This window comes from Cyprinus carpio, chromosome A8 (assembly GCF_018340385.1).
Source record: "Cyprinus carpio isolate SPL01 chromosome A8, ASM1834038v1, whole genome shotgun sequence".
NCBI lineage: Eukaryota > Metazoa > Chordata > Actinopteri > Cypriniformes > Cyprinidae > Cyprinus > Cyprinus carpio.
The window spans coordinates 3,418,569-3,430,790 of record NC_056579.1 but is presented as its reverse complement, the minus strand read 5'-3'; the positions used below and the strand labels follow the sequence as shown (position 1 = coordinate 3,430,790).

At 36.4% G+C, this 12,222-nt stretch overlaps 2 protein-coding genes across 2 annotated transcripts; one reads left to right on the top strand and one right to left on the bottom strand.

The window, feature by feature from the left end:
* The first annotated feature begins 2,368 nt into the window (after positions 1-2,368).
* Positions 2,369-8,200, top strand: ciao1 (cytosolic iron-sulfur assembly component 1). Its single transcript, XM_042761643.1, has 7 exons — positions 2,369-2,662; positions 4,198-4,346; positions 4,443-4,554; positions 4,716-4,804; positions 5,914-6,109; positions 6,219-6,293; positions 6,380-8,200. Exons 1-7 carry the CDS (start codon positions 2,524-2,526, stop codon positions 6,613-6,615), a joined length of 996 nt encoding a protein of 331 aa, XP_042617577.1. The 5' UTR covers positions 2,369-2,523; the 3' UTR covers positions 6,616-8,200.
* On the bottom strand, positions 8,197-12,084 carry ufd1l (ubiquitin recognition factor in ER associated degradation 1). The gene is made up of 12 exons (XM_019117842.2): positions 11,929-12,084; positions 10,795-10,927; positions 10,648-10,680; positions 10,452-10,573; positions 10,225-10,355; positions 10,059-10,131; positions 9,907-9,975; positions 9,239-9,307; positions 9,107-9,154; positions 8,898-8,986; positions 8,739-8,820; positions 8,197-8,570 (listed from the first exon to the last, which is right to left on the bottom strand). The coding sequence occupies exons 1-12, from the start codon at positions 11,929-11,931 to the stop codon at positions 8,472-8,474; spliced, it is 951 nt and encodes a 316-aa protein (XP_018973387.2). The 5' UTR covers positions 11,932-12,084; the 3' UTR covers positions 8,197-8,471.
* Between the last annotated feature and the right edge of the window lie 138 nt (positions 12,085-12,222).

Here is a 12,222-nt window from a genome sequence, read left to right as displayed (position 1 = left end):
GGAAATCAAGGTGCCAGAGTCTGGAGGAAGACTGGGGGAGAAGGAAATGCCAAAATGCCTGAAGTCCAGTGTCAAGTACCCACAGTCAGTGATGGGTCTAGGGTGCCATGTCAGCTGCTGGTGTTGGTCCACTGTGTTTTATCAAGGGCAGGGGCAATGCAGCTAGCTATCAGGAGATTTTGGAGCACTTCATGCTTCCATCTGCTGAAAAGCTTTTATGGAGATGAAGATTTCGTTTTTCAGCACGACCTGGCACCTGCTCACAGTGCCAAAACCACTGGTAAATGGTTTACTGACCATGGTATTAACTGTGCTCAATTGGCCTGCCCAACTCTCCTGACCTGAACCCCATAGAGAATCTGTGGGATATTGTGAAGAGAAAAGGTGAGAGACGCAAGACCCCAACACTCTGGATGAGCTTAAGGCCGCTATCGAAGCATCCTGAGCCTCCAATAACACCTCAGCAGTGCCACAGGCTCTGATTGCCTCCATGCCACGCCGCATTTGAAGCAGTCATTTTCTGCAAAAGGATTCCTGACCAAGTATTGAGTGCATAACTGAACATAATTATTTGAAGGTTGACTTTTTTTTGTATTAAAAACACTTTTTTCCTGGTCGGATGAAATATGCTAATTTTTTGAGATTTTTGGGTTTTCATGAGACTGTATGCCAAAAATCATCAGTATTAAAACAATAAAAGAACTGAAATATTTCAGTTGGGTGTGCAATGAATCTAAAATATATGAAAGTTTAATTTTTATCATTACATTATGGAAAATAATGAACTTTTTCACAATATGCTAATTTTTTGAGAAGGACCTGTATATTGTAATAAAACAACGACTTTTTATTATTAATAACAAATTAATTGTAGTAAACTATTGGACCCTAATGATAACTTTTAATCATTATTATGTTGTTAACTAATTATAAATGGTTAATTACTAATCATAATAATACATAAACAATACTGCGATTTTTTTTTCAATCTTCCAGTTGTATAACAAAAGATTAATAGTATATTAAACCTTTTAACCTTCACAACAATCAAAAATTAATCATAAACTTACAACCTCACAACACCAAAAAAATCACAAAACCCTTAAACCTCCACAACAAACAACAAAAACATAAAAAAACTCAAAAATCCCGCCGAAATATAAAACAACTTGGTAAAACAGGCATATAACGTGTTCAGCTTCAGAATCCCGCTGGTCTTCGCTATACCGTAGACATTTTCGTGTGTTTTATTGTTGGTTTCCAGTGAAAAACGTAAACAATAGTCCGTCCACTTCCTCCATCAGCGGAGAGCCTCTCCTGCCTCGGACTTCCGTTTCCTGTGTGTTGCCGTTTGAACCAATCAGACGCGTCCTTCAGCTGACGTCAGTCCTCGAGCATGACGTTTAACGTGAAGAATCGAAACTATTCTGAGCAGTAACTGATTACATGTATTACGTAATCAAATTCCAAAACTTTAGTACATGTAATTAGATTTAATTACATTTTAAAATACTCGTAATTAGACTAGTTACTTTTTTTAATTGACTACATGATGACATTATTCACATAATAGCAATAGATTACTCATAATTCATTAATTCTCCCCCATTCCTCTTTTTTAATTTTTTAAATGTTCCTTTTTAATGTAATGCAGGCATTCCCAAACTTTTTTGTCATCTGAAACTCTTTCACTTTATATATTTACTTGAAGTGAGATTTTAAAATACATTTTAATAATTAAGGATGACATTTGCATGTTCACAGGTCTCTGGCGTTGATTAATGGTCACATGACATGCAGCAAAAACAAATAATAAAAAAAAAAAAAAAAAATATATATATATATATATTATATATATATATAGTATATATATATATATATATATATATATATATATATATATATGTGTGATGTGTGTTTTTATTATTAGCTTTTCATCAAACTCACGAACCATGTGTTTTATTTTTTATTGATGATATTTTAAAACTATTTATTTTATTTTATTATTAGCTTTTCATCAAACTCACGAACCCCCAGCAGTTCATTTACGAACCCCAGCTAAATCATATATATATATATATTTTACCAATATAGTACAAGATTATTGCATTCAAATCAATGTGATAAATCATATATCAATATGGTACATGATCATCCTATTTCAATCAATGTGATAAATGAGTTTGGTCAAAAGTAATCTAAAAGTAATGAAAAAGTAAAAAATAAAAGCTAATTTCCGCTATTTTATTATATGAACGCTCATGTTCATGAACGCTTTCGCTACAGTCCTGATGGTGGCGCTGCTGCCGCGCATTTGTATCAACAGGAAAAACACAAATCACAAAGCAGTAAGACATAAGATAGAGAGAAAAACACAACTCACCAAGCAATCACAACTTAGAGAAAACCGTGTAGGTGACGGGGGATTTACATATCATATAATCACGAATATCATACAGGTGTGTGAAAAAGGTTGCCAACCGACAATAAACACCGACGAAGAAGAAGAAGAAGGTGTCTGAAATGAAGGGCGCACTGGAGCTGCTGCAGAGGGTGAGCGCGCACCCGGACGCGCGCTGCTGGTGCGTCGCGTGGAGCCCGTCTGGCACTTTGCTCGCGTCATGCGGCGGGGACCGCGCGATAAGAATTTGGGCTAAAGAAGGTAAATATACAATGTGTGTGTTTTTTAGTATACCACACATCACGGTCTGAAACCATGCACTTATATATGAAAGCCGAAGTATGTCAAGATGAAGTTAATATGTACAGTGATCCACAAAAAGCAAATAATATAGGCTATGCAACACCCTAATAACGTTACACATTTAATATATATTTTTCATTTCCTTGCAAAACGGTATCTGATTATAGATTATTTTATACATGCGTACTTTACATATATATATTTCTATTTATATATACACAGGCGATCAAAAAATTTAAAATAATTTTTTTGTAATGTTTTTGAATGACGTCACACCAAGAGTGTATTCAAATGATCAAAAATGACAGCAAAATATTCTGAAATGATCAAAGGTCAACATTACACAAAACATCAAATCTCAATTCACCATTAACATTCATAAAACTCAAAATTCAGTTTTTTCATCACAGGAATAAATGACATTTTAAAATGTGTTCATATAGAAAACAGTTGTTTTAAATTATAATAATATTTTACAGTATTCCTGTTTTTACTGTATTGAATAAATACAGCTTTGGTGAACATCTTTCTTCTTTCAAAAACATAAAAAAAAATCTTAATTATTCCAAACTCCAGATGGCCAGTGTTTATTAACCCCTTAACTGTCACCCCCCATTTTTTAAAATAGGCATTAAAGTGCACTATCCAAACTTAAATTGTTGTATTTTATGAACACTTTGGAACCAAACTTTTTCTCAAAAAATTAAAGTATCAAAAAGTTATAGAAGTTTAAATGTACTGTAAATAAAATTTTTCTCAAAAAATTAAAGTATCAAAAAGTTATAGAAGTTTAAATGTACTGTAAATAAAATGCGCTTATACATTTATTTTATTTTTATTTTCTTTTATTTATTATAATATATTTTACATAACAGGTTTTACTCTAAAACTGGTATAAAATTAAAGCCTTGTGTCTAAATAAGTTATGTTTTCCAATTTTGAAGTTGATATGAAAAAAAATTGAGGTTGCTGTGAGATTTTATATAGGGCGTCATAACCACAAACAGCCACTGGAGCCATCAAAACTCCTCTGAATTTTGTTTAATGAATTTTTTTTTTCCTAGATTCTCTCTGTCAATTTTACTTCAATACTCAAATAAACCAACCAAATATGGAATCCTGAGACTCCGGACCTTCCCAATGATATGTTTGTTGCCAAGATTATAAAACGTTTTGATTCTAAAAGACCGTAATGCATTTTGTAATATGACACTTGACTCCGCCCACTAAGGGGGAGGAGACCGCCATAAGATTTTAAAGTACCATTTCTATGGTAACGCAATGTCCGATTTCAAAATGGTTTTCACAGGATGAATCTTGAGCTTCTAAGCTTTCAAAATGATATATAATTTATGATGATTACTAAAAAGATTTTATAGAGAGAATCCCAAACTTAATGAGACTGACAATAATTCCAAAGGAACAAATGGGAATGTTAAGGGGTTAATCTTAATTCACAGCAGACAACTGATGTGTCTGATCTTTATTCTCAGGGGACAGTTGGGAATGTAAGAGTGTCCTTTCCGATGGACACCAGCGTACGGTCAGAAAGGTGGCCTGGTCTCCCTGCGGGAAATATCTGGCGTCCGCCAGCTTTGATGCCACAACATGCATCTGGAAGAAGACGAATGATGATTTTGAGGTTCGTTTTTGCATAAGCAGCAGTTTCAAACCCTTAAAAATTCAACATCATTAACATCTTGTCTGACTGACGCGTCCGTCATGTGTGTGTTTACAGTCCCTGACCGTGCTAGAAGGTCATGAGAACGAGGTCAAGTGTGTGGCCTGGGCTCCGTCTGGAAACTTACTGGCCACCTGCAGCAGAGACAAAAGTGTCTGGATCTGGGAAGGTGTGTCAGGAATGAATAGTCTCTCTATTGCAAAAATCCACTCTTTTTTATTTTCGTAGAATGACATGCACTGACAAATAGTTTCCCGTAGTGTCTTGACTTCTAGTAATTATTAAGATTACTATTATTTGTGTATTATAAACCCTTTATTTTCCTTCTAGTGGACGAGGAGGATGAATATGAGTGTGTAAGTGTTGTGAATTCACACACGCAGGACGTGAAGCATGTCGTTTGGCACCCAACGCAGGAGGTATAACATTCACAAACGTGTTGTCCAGCACTCTCATTCTTAATATTTTCACACACATAAAAACCAGGGGTCTCATTTATAAAACTCTCCGGAGATTTCATCCTAAAAGTGTACATAGGCACAAAAGTTTCCAGATTTATAACACCATGTATACCTGCGCAAAAATCCCTTTATAAATCCCAGTCAGGGGAAGATTGTGCATACATGCATCTCCACCCTGACTCCTCCCTGAAATCACCATATATGGAGCTTACAACGCCTTGTCTTACTATGCATAACCTCATCTGCATATAATTCACATGCATATATTCTCATGCACGTGACATCATGTTTAACACCGAGACATTAAGGAAATATGAGATGGGGACTATAATGCCATATATGCCATACAAATTAATTTTTATTGCTAAAAATCATCCAGTATCCTTGTTATGTTTTATAATAAATATATGAAAATATCCATACAAACAAAATGGTTTAAAGTTGTTCTCACATATATTTTAGAATAGAGTTGGTCTCATTCTTTTCCACTGGCCAAATAGTATTTCAATTGTTTTAAACAATTCAAATCAATTAAATGTATGCAGTTTTGCTGATAAGATGAACATCTTTTAGCTATTTTTAGGCTCATATTTATTGCAGTGTAAATACATTTGTCTGATTCGGCTCGTCACTGACAAAGTATTTTAAAAAGAAAACGTGCAAATCTTACCGTTTTCTCCTAGTTATATTCTTCAAATATAGTGGTATTTTGTATTATGTTGTTGAGATGCATTCACATGTAAAATGATTTAGCCTATTGTTAATAAAATTATGTAATTTCAGTGTTTATCTCCATTAATGCGATTGGAGTATTTAATGTAAATGTGTATATCGACATGAAAACAGTTTAAAATCGCTGTTTACTTCATTACTTTTCTCACTCCAGGAAAAAGAGTGCGTATGCATGGTCTAGAATGTTCATGGTGCATTCATATTTACGGCAAGTTTATTTGTTATAAATCACGATATGTGCATGGAAAATAAATACCAAATGTATGTGAATACGCAGCGTTTATAAATGAGACCCAAGCTGTTTTTCTGAAGGTGAAACTGAATTTCTTTTGCAGCTTCTGGCATCAGCCAGTTATGACAACAAAGTGTGTATTTATAAAGAGGAGGATGATGACTGGGAATGTAGAGCCACGTTAGAGGGTCACGAATCCACTGTTTGGAGTCTGGCCTTTGACCCTGAAGGAAAGAGACTGGCGTCTTGTAGCGATGATCGTACCGTGAAGATCTGGAAGGAGTCGACGCCTGGAGACGGTGAGAGAGAGTGCCACGAATTCAAAACGTTTCTTATCTACAGTTTTACTCTATATTGCTATTTAAGTGTGTCGTTCTTGGCTCGGCTGTGATGGTGATGTTGTCACAGGTTCATCAGAAGGGTCCTGGAAGTGTCTATGTACCTTGTCTGGATTCCATGGGAGAACAATAAATGTACATAACTGCAGGTCCATGTAATTATTCTTCATTTTGACATGTTAAGGTGTCGTCTGACAGTTGAACAAGAAAAACCAGCCCTCGGCGTACAAGGGTGTCGTCTGACCGGTGCCTTGGCCACAGCGTGTGGCGATGACGGAGTCCGAGTGTTCACAGAAGACCCCACTGTTGACCCAGAGCAGCCCGTCTTCTTCATGTCAGCCCATGTGCCCAAAGCCCACGGTCAGGACGTCAACTGCGTGTCCTGGAACCCGAAGGAGGCGGGACTGCTGGCCACCTGCAGTGACAACGGAGAGTTTGCCATCTGGAAGTACAGCTCTGATTCCTGAGCTGGTGAATGACACTCGATCAGACAGAAGCACTGATGAATTTCAACTGCTCCAAGTGACATCATGGGTCATCATGAGGAACAGTGGTTGTTTTTATTCTGGCTGTGAGTGAGGAAACTGAGTGTATTAGCAGCACTGGCTGTATTGAAAGACAATATACTCTTTAACTCTCATCACTCTGTTTTTCGATGGGTCAATTGTAACTTATCAGAATTGTTTTTGACAGTATTAAAGTATTTCAGCTTTATCTGTGGCTTAAAATTCCTTCAGTTCTTTAATTAAATAAAGCTTCTTGATGCTGAAGATAAAACATCCTAATTGTTCTTTTTATCATGTCTCATATTGATTGATATTAAACATATTTAGAGTCTGTTAAGTGAATTAATCTATAATAGTTGTGTTAAAGTAATGTTCCACTTTTATTAGACCTTTGTCTGGGTAAATATTTACTTGTTGACAGGAATGAAAGCAAGCCTGACAGATAGAAGTGCATTCAGTGCATTGAACTGTTGTTGAACAACATGCTGATTCTGGGGAAAAACCTCTAGGACCTTCATGCAGTGTGTGCCATTGTAAAGACTGTTAGTCTGTCTTTCACAGCCTCATTTCAACTGTTATGGTGTATACAAGTGAAAACATACCATGATGTTTTAATGCCCATTTCACAGAGTAATTTCTACTTTTCTGAACTTTGGTTATAAGTTACTGATGATATATTAGATTTTTTTACATGGATAAGTTTCTGTTTTGGCAAACTTGTTACAACGAGCTGATGTCTAACAATGTCTTGTGGTTATACTTTCAGTTAAATTGTGTTGAAATAATTGTCTGATGTCACTGAAAGAATATCAAGTTTTATTTGACCTGGTACGTGTAAACAATAGTCTGATCATCGTAAAGGAATAGTTCAACCAAAATTAATTGGAGAAATTTCTCATCAGTGGATCCTCTGCAGTGAATGGGTGCCGTCAGAATGAGAGTCCAAACAGCTGATAAAAACATCACAATAATTCACACCACTCGAATCCATCACTTATCATCTTGTGAAGTGAAAAGATGTGTGTTTGTAGGAAACAAATCCATCATTCTGACTAAAATGGAAGTCCTAGCAATAATTTTACTTTCTCCACAACTTTTTCAATGGTGGAAATGTTATGGATTATGGACTAATTTTATCCTGAAGCAGTGGTTTAATGTTAAAACGCCTTGATGGATTTGTTTCTTACAAACACTCACAAGACATTAACTGATGGACAGGAGTGTTGTGGATTATTTATTTTGATGTTTTATCAGCTGTTAGGACTCTCATTCTGACGGCACCCATTCACTGCAGAGCAAGTGATAGAATGCTACATTTCTCTAAATCTGTTCTCATTAAGAAACAAACTCATTTACATCATGGATGATCTGAGGGTGAGCAAATCTTTTGCAAATTTAGTTTTTGGGTGAACTATTCTATTTAGTCATATGAACTAATAATATCATGTTTCATAAAACTATTACGATAATGTAATGTTTGAAGTAAGAAGCAGAAGGTATATGATAAAAACTCATCCTGAAGTAAATAAAGAACAAATCTGATGAATTCCAGGGTGAACTTTATTTAAATAATTCAAAGTTTTATGGATATAAATGTTACAGAACAAGTGTTGGTCACCGGATTGTGTTTCCTAATATATGAAAAAAAGGGGATTCAGAACGCCAAACCATTTGTAAAACATCATTTATCACGAGCAGAGAAACATCAGTCAGGTCCTAATGGAAAAATCAGATGCGTGTCATCAAATAACTCCATGTTGAATATATCGTAGTTCAAAAAAAAGCACAAAACCCAAACAGTAGCTGACTTTCTGTGTTCAGGTCAACTGTACGTGTGTAATCAGGGTTTTCCTGCCTTTTTTGCGTAGGGACTGTCCTTCCCCAGAGAAAGCAATGAAGTTATTGGCTGTATCATCCTGGAGACAAGAAAATATGATTCAAAATAGAAGAGATTTGCAAAACCTCTACTTAACAGTGTCTCAACTGAAACCGTCACTTAACAGTGACAATTTACTACATTTGTGAACACAGAAATGTGGATTTGTTTGAACCCTAAATATTATTTGCCCTGTAATTTCACTTACCGTTTCAGTTTTGCGGGACTGTTGTCTGGAGTTACGGATGAAGGTGATCCTTCCGATTTTGAAATCATAGTTAGGAATTCCTCTGTATGAAATATGTTAAAAAATGGCAGTTAAAATGAAAGACTTCTGCTGTGAGAATGAGAGGTGGTGGGTCAGTACCGTTTGATGTCACTGGGATCAAGGGGTGCCGGACTGGGTTCAATGCCTTTTTTCTTCCCATCTAGACGATTTCCAGAACCGGTAAAGGCCTGTGGAGAAAAACAGGAAGGAAAGGCACCAATGTATTAACTGAAGTGGACAAGGTAACATTTGATTTGAAATATTAAATGAAGGTGCACTGCAGTAACGATAACTATTGTTTGTCTTACTCTGAAACCGATGTCCATATCATAGTTACTGGGATCTGTCTCCTCTTCCTACAGCAGAATGATAAACATGAGCATTAATTATAATACTGAGCTGTCATGAGATGTAAGCGATTTTTGTTTGTCGGAACATACTGTTGGTTCTTCAGGATGCTGCATGTGTCTCTCTGGTTCTTTGTAACCAAGAGGAGCATCAAAGTCCACCTCAAAGGCAAAAATTGTGTAATTAGAGATACATTGAGGTATTCAGCTAATATAATACAGATTTGATAAAACACATAAAATGTATAGCTCCGTTCAAACGCTTGGGTCAGTAAGATTTTTAATGTTTTTTAAAGTATTCTGCTCCCTAAGACTGCATTTATTTGATCAAAAAATAGTCAAAATAGTAGTATTGTAAAATATTTTTACACGGTTATAATAACCGTTTCTGTTTGAATATAATGTAATTTATTCCATTGAGTCAAAGCTGTATTTTCAGCATCATTACTCCAGTCTTCAGTGTCACATGATCTTCAGAAATCATTCTAATATGATGATTTGCTAATCGAAAAAAAAAACTGTGATCCATTTTCTTTAATGAACGGAAAGTTCAAAAGAACAACATTTGAGATAGAATTCTTTTTAACATTCTAAATATCCTAACGTATCAAATTTGGTCATTTTAATGCATCCTTGCTGAATAAAAGTATTCATTTATTTATTTCAAGTCCTACTGACCCAAACCTTTTGATCAGTAGTGTATATCAGGTACATGACTTTGTTATTTATTGTGTGCTTGTATATTAAATAAGCATCCCTACATTCATATCACACTCAATGATGGACACAGCCTTGTCTGGTTTGGTCTCCATGACACGTAACTCATAAATCTGGAAGACAGAAATGTCTGGTTTAGTGCATCAGGGTTTTTACCACTTGCAACATTATTATACTGATTAACAGACATAATCACCTTTTCATTATAATTGATAGCGATTACGTCTCCTTTGGTCAAACAGGCGAAATTCCTCAAAGCATTCTCTAATCTGAAAAAAAAAAATCACATTCAGATCTAGATATTAGTTGTTATATTGTTTAAAAAAAAATGTGTAAAAGGTGTATGTTATTTATATATTTACACAGCTTTAGGATTTGTGATATCCAGGAAGTCTGGACTCTGCGGCTGGAATTTGGAGTATGTGGCCACCATCAGATTCACACTCTCCACCTGAACCAAACCACCCTCCTCCAACAACAAGTTCTGCATCATCTGGGGACAAAACAAAACATGATCAACACCAATAATGCATCAGAAGCAGAGCCCTAGCAAGATCCAGTACGAGTCGGTCTACTGTGTGTGTTCTACCCAGTGAGGGAGGTAACAGATGCCTTCATCCGCCACAAACTCCAGAACACCACAGTGTGTCATTCTGTCTGAATTCTTGTTGGTGAGTTTGAACAGCATGGGGTATGTGATGTTAAGTCTGCCTGAAAAACAAACCACATGTGAAATCAATTCACGAGACATTGATTTCATATTTAATTCACTGTATGTAACTCACTCAGCTGGTCCAAAGCAGACGGGGGCATAATTACTGAAAACACAACATAATATCTGCATTAGTTCAGTGAAATGCAACCCAGAATCTACTGAATAAATTCTTGGTTTCACGTTGCTTTGCTTTACAGTATTATAGACCATAACATACTCTTTCCTCCTTTCTCCACATCTGAACGGTCATTGGGTCCTGCCAGCATGGACACAGAGTAACACCGGTACTGTGTGGAGAAACGGTTCTGGAAAACCCGGCCCACATGGGGCTCAAACATGTTGAAGGAGAACTGATGGAGGAAGAAGACAGAAACAGACAAAACAAACTTTAACAACACATTATCTGTGTGTGTGTGTGTGTGTGTGTGTGTATCTGTGTGTATCTGTGTGTGTGTTTATGTGTGTGTGTGTGTATCTGTGTGTGTGTGTGTGTGTCTGTGTGTGTGTGTGTGTGTGTGTGTGTGTGTGTGTGTGTGTGTCTCTGTGTGTGTGTGTGTGTGTGTGTGTGTGTGTGTGTCTGTGTGTGTGTATCTGTGTGTGTGTATCTGTGTGTGTGTGTCTGTGTGTGTATCTGTGTGTGTCTGTGTGTGTGTATCTGTGTGTGTGTGTGTGTGTGTGTATCTGTGTGTGTGTGTGTGTATCTGTGTGTGTGTGTGTGTATCTGTGTGTGTGTGTCTGTGCGTGCGTGCGTGCGTGTGTGTGTGTGTGTGTGTGTGTGTCTGTCTGTGTGTGTGTGTGTGTGTGTATCTGTGTGTGTGTGTGTGTGCGCGTGTGTCTCTGTGTGTGTGTATCTTGTGTGTGTGTGTCTGTGTGTGTATCTGTGTGTGTGTGTGTGTGTCTCTCTGTGTGTATGTGTGCGTGTGTGTGTGTCTGTGTCTCTCTGTGTGTATGTGTGCGTGTGTGTGTGTCTGTGTATCTGTGTGTGTGTGTGTGTGTATCTGTGTGTGTGTTTATGTGTGTGTGTGTGTGTGTGTGTGCGTATACACATATGCACATATTTATTTATGTTTACAAGTAGACTATGAGTTTAAGATCAATTATTAACAAATGCAGTAATAACTGGTGCATTTCTGCTGAAATGTTTACGTATCAAAAAACTCAAATTCATTCATAAATTTAAATGTCATTTCAATTTTAACCAAACATCCCATCTCATGATTTCTGCGACAGTGACAGTACAGCTTTCTATTGGTTTTATCTTAGCATTAGCTAGCAAGTTCTAATAGCAATAACAATAAAAGGCGTCATGCTAAAAGGCACATTTAAAGGTAGATTAAAGTCGATTACACACCATATTAGCGATTTATCTGCAGTGATGAGAGCACACTGATGACAGCTCAACAACAAACACAGCAGTGGGAAGTGCGTGACGAGTAGTAGGACGTGACGCAACAAAACAACAACGCGTCCTCCCAAACCGTAGCCAATCACATCTCTCTTTCAAGCTTCGGTACACGCCCTATATATATATAAAAGTTGTTAAATCCATGTGAAATATAATAATGACTGTAAAATTAGTAAAATATGCTTTTTTTTAAAAATCTAGATTATTCCTTTTCTATTCCCGTATTTTATACAATGTTTT

Bases quoted from the DNA above. Each gene is read 5' to 3' on its own strand.
- ufd1l (XM_019117842.2), bottom strand. The intron at 10,356-10,451 runs GTAGAACACACA...TTTTGTCCCCAG, and splicing joins TCTGTTACCTCCCTCACTGG to ATGATGCAGAACTTGTTGTT. The intron at 9,308-9,906 runs GTAGGGATGCTT...TTTGCCTTTGAG, and splicing joins TCATTGAGTGTGATATGAAT to GTGGACTTTGATGCTCCTCT.
- ciao1 (XM_042761643.1), top strand. From the start codon at position 2,524: ATGAAGGGCGCACTGGAGCTGCTGCAGAGGGTGAGCGCGCACCCGGAC. The intron at 4,347-4,442 runs GTTCGTTTTTGC...GTGTGTTTACAG, and splicing joins AGACGAATGATGATTTTGAG to TCCCTGACCGTGCTAGAAGG. The intron at 4,805-5,913 runs GTATAACATTCA...TTTCTTTTGCAG, and splicing joins TTTGGCACCCAACGCAGGAG to CTTCTGGCATCAGCCAGTTA.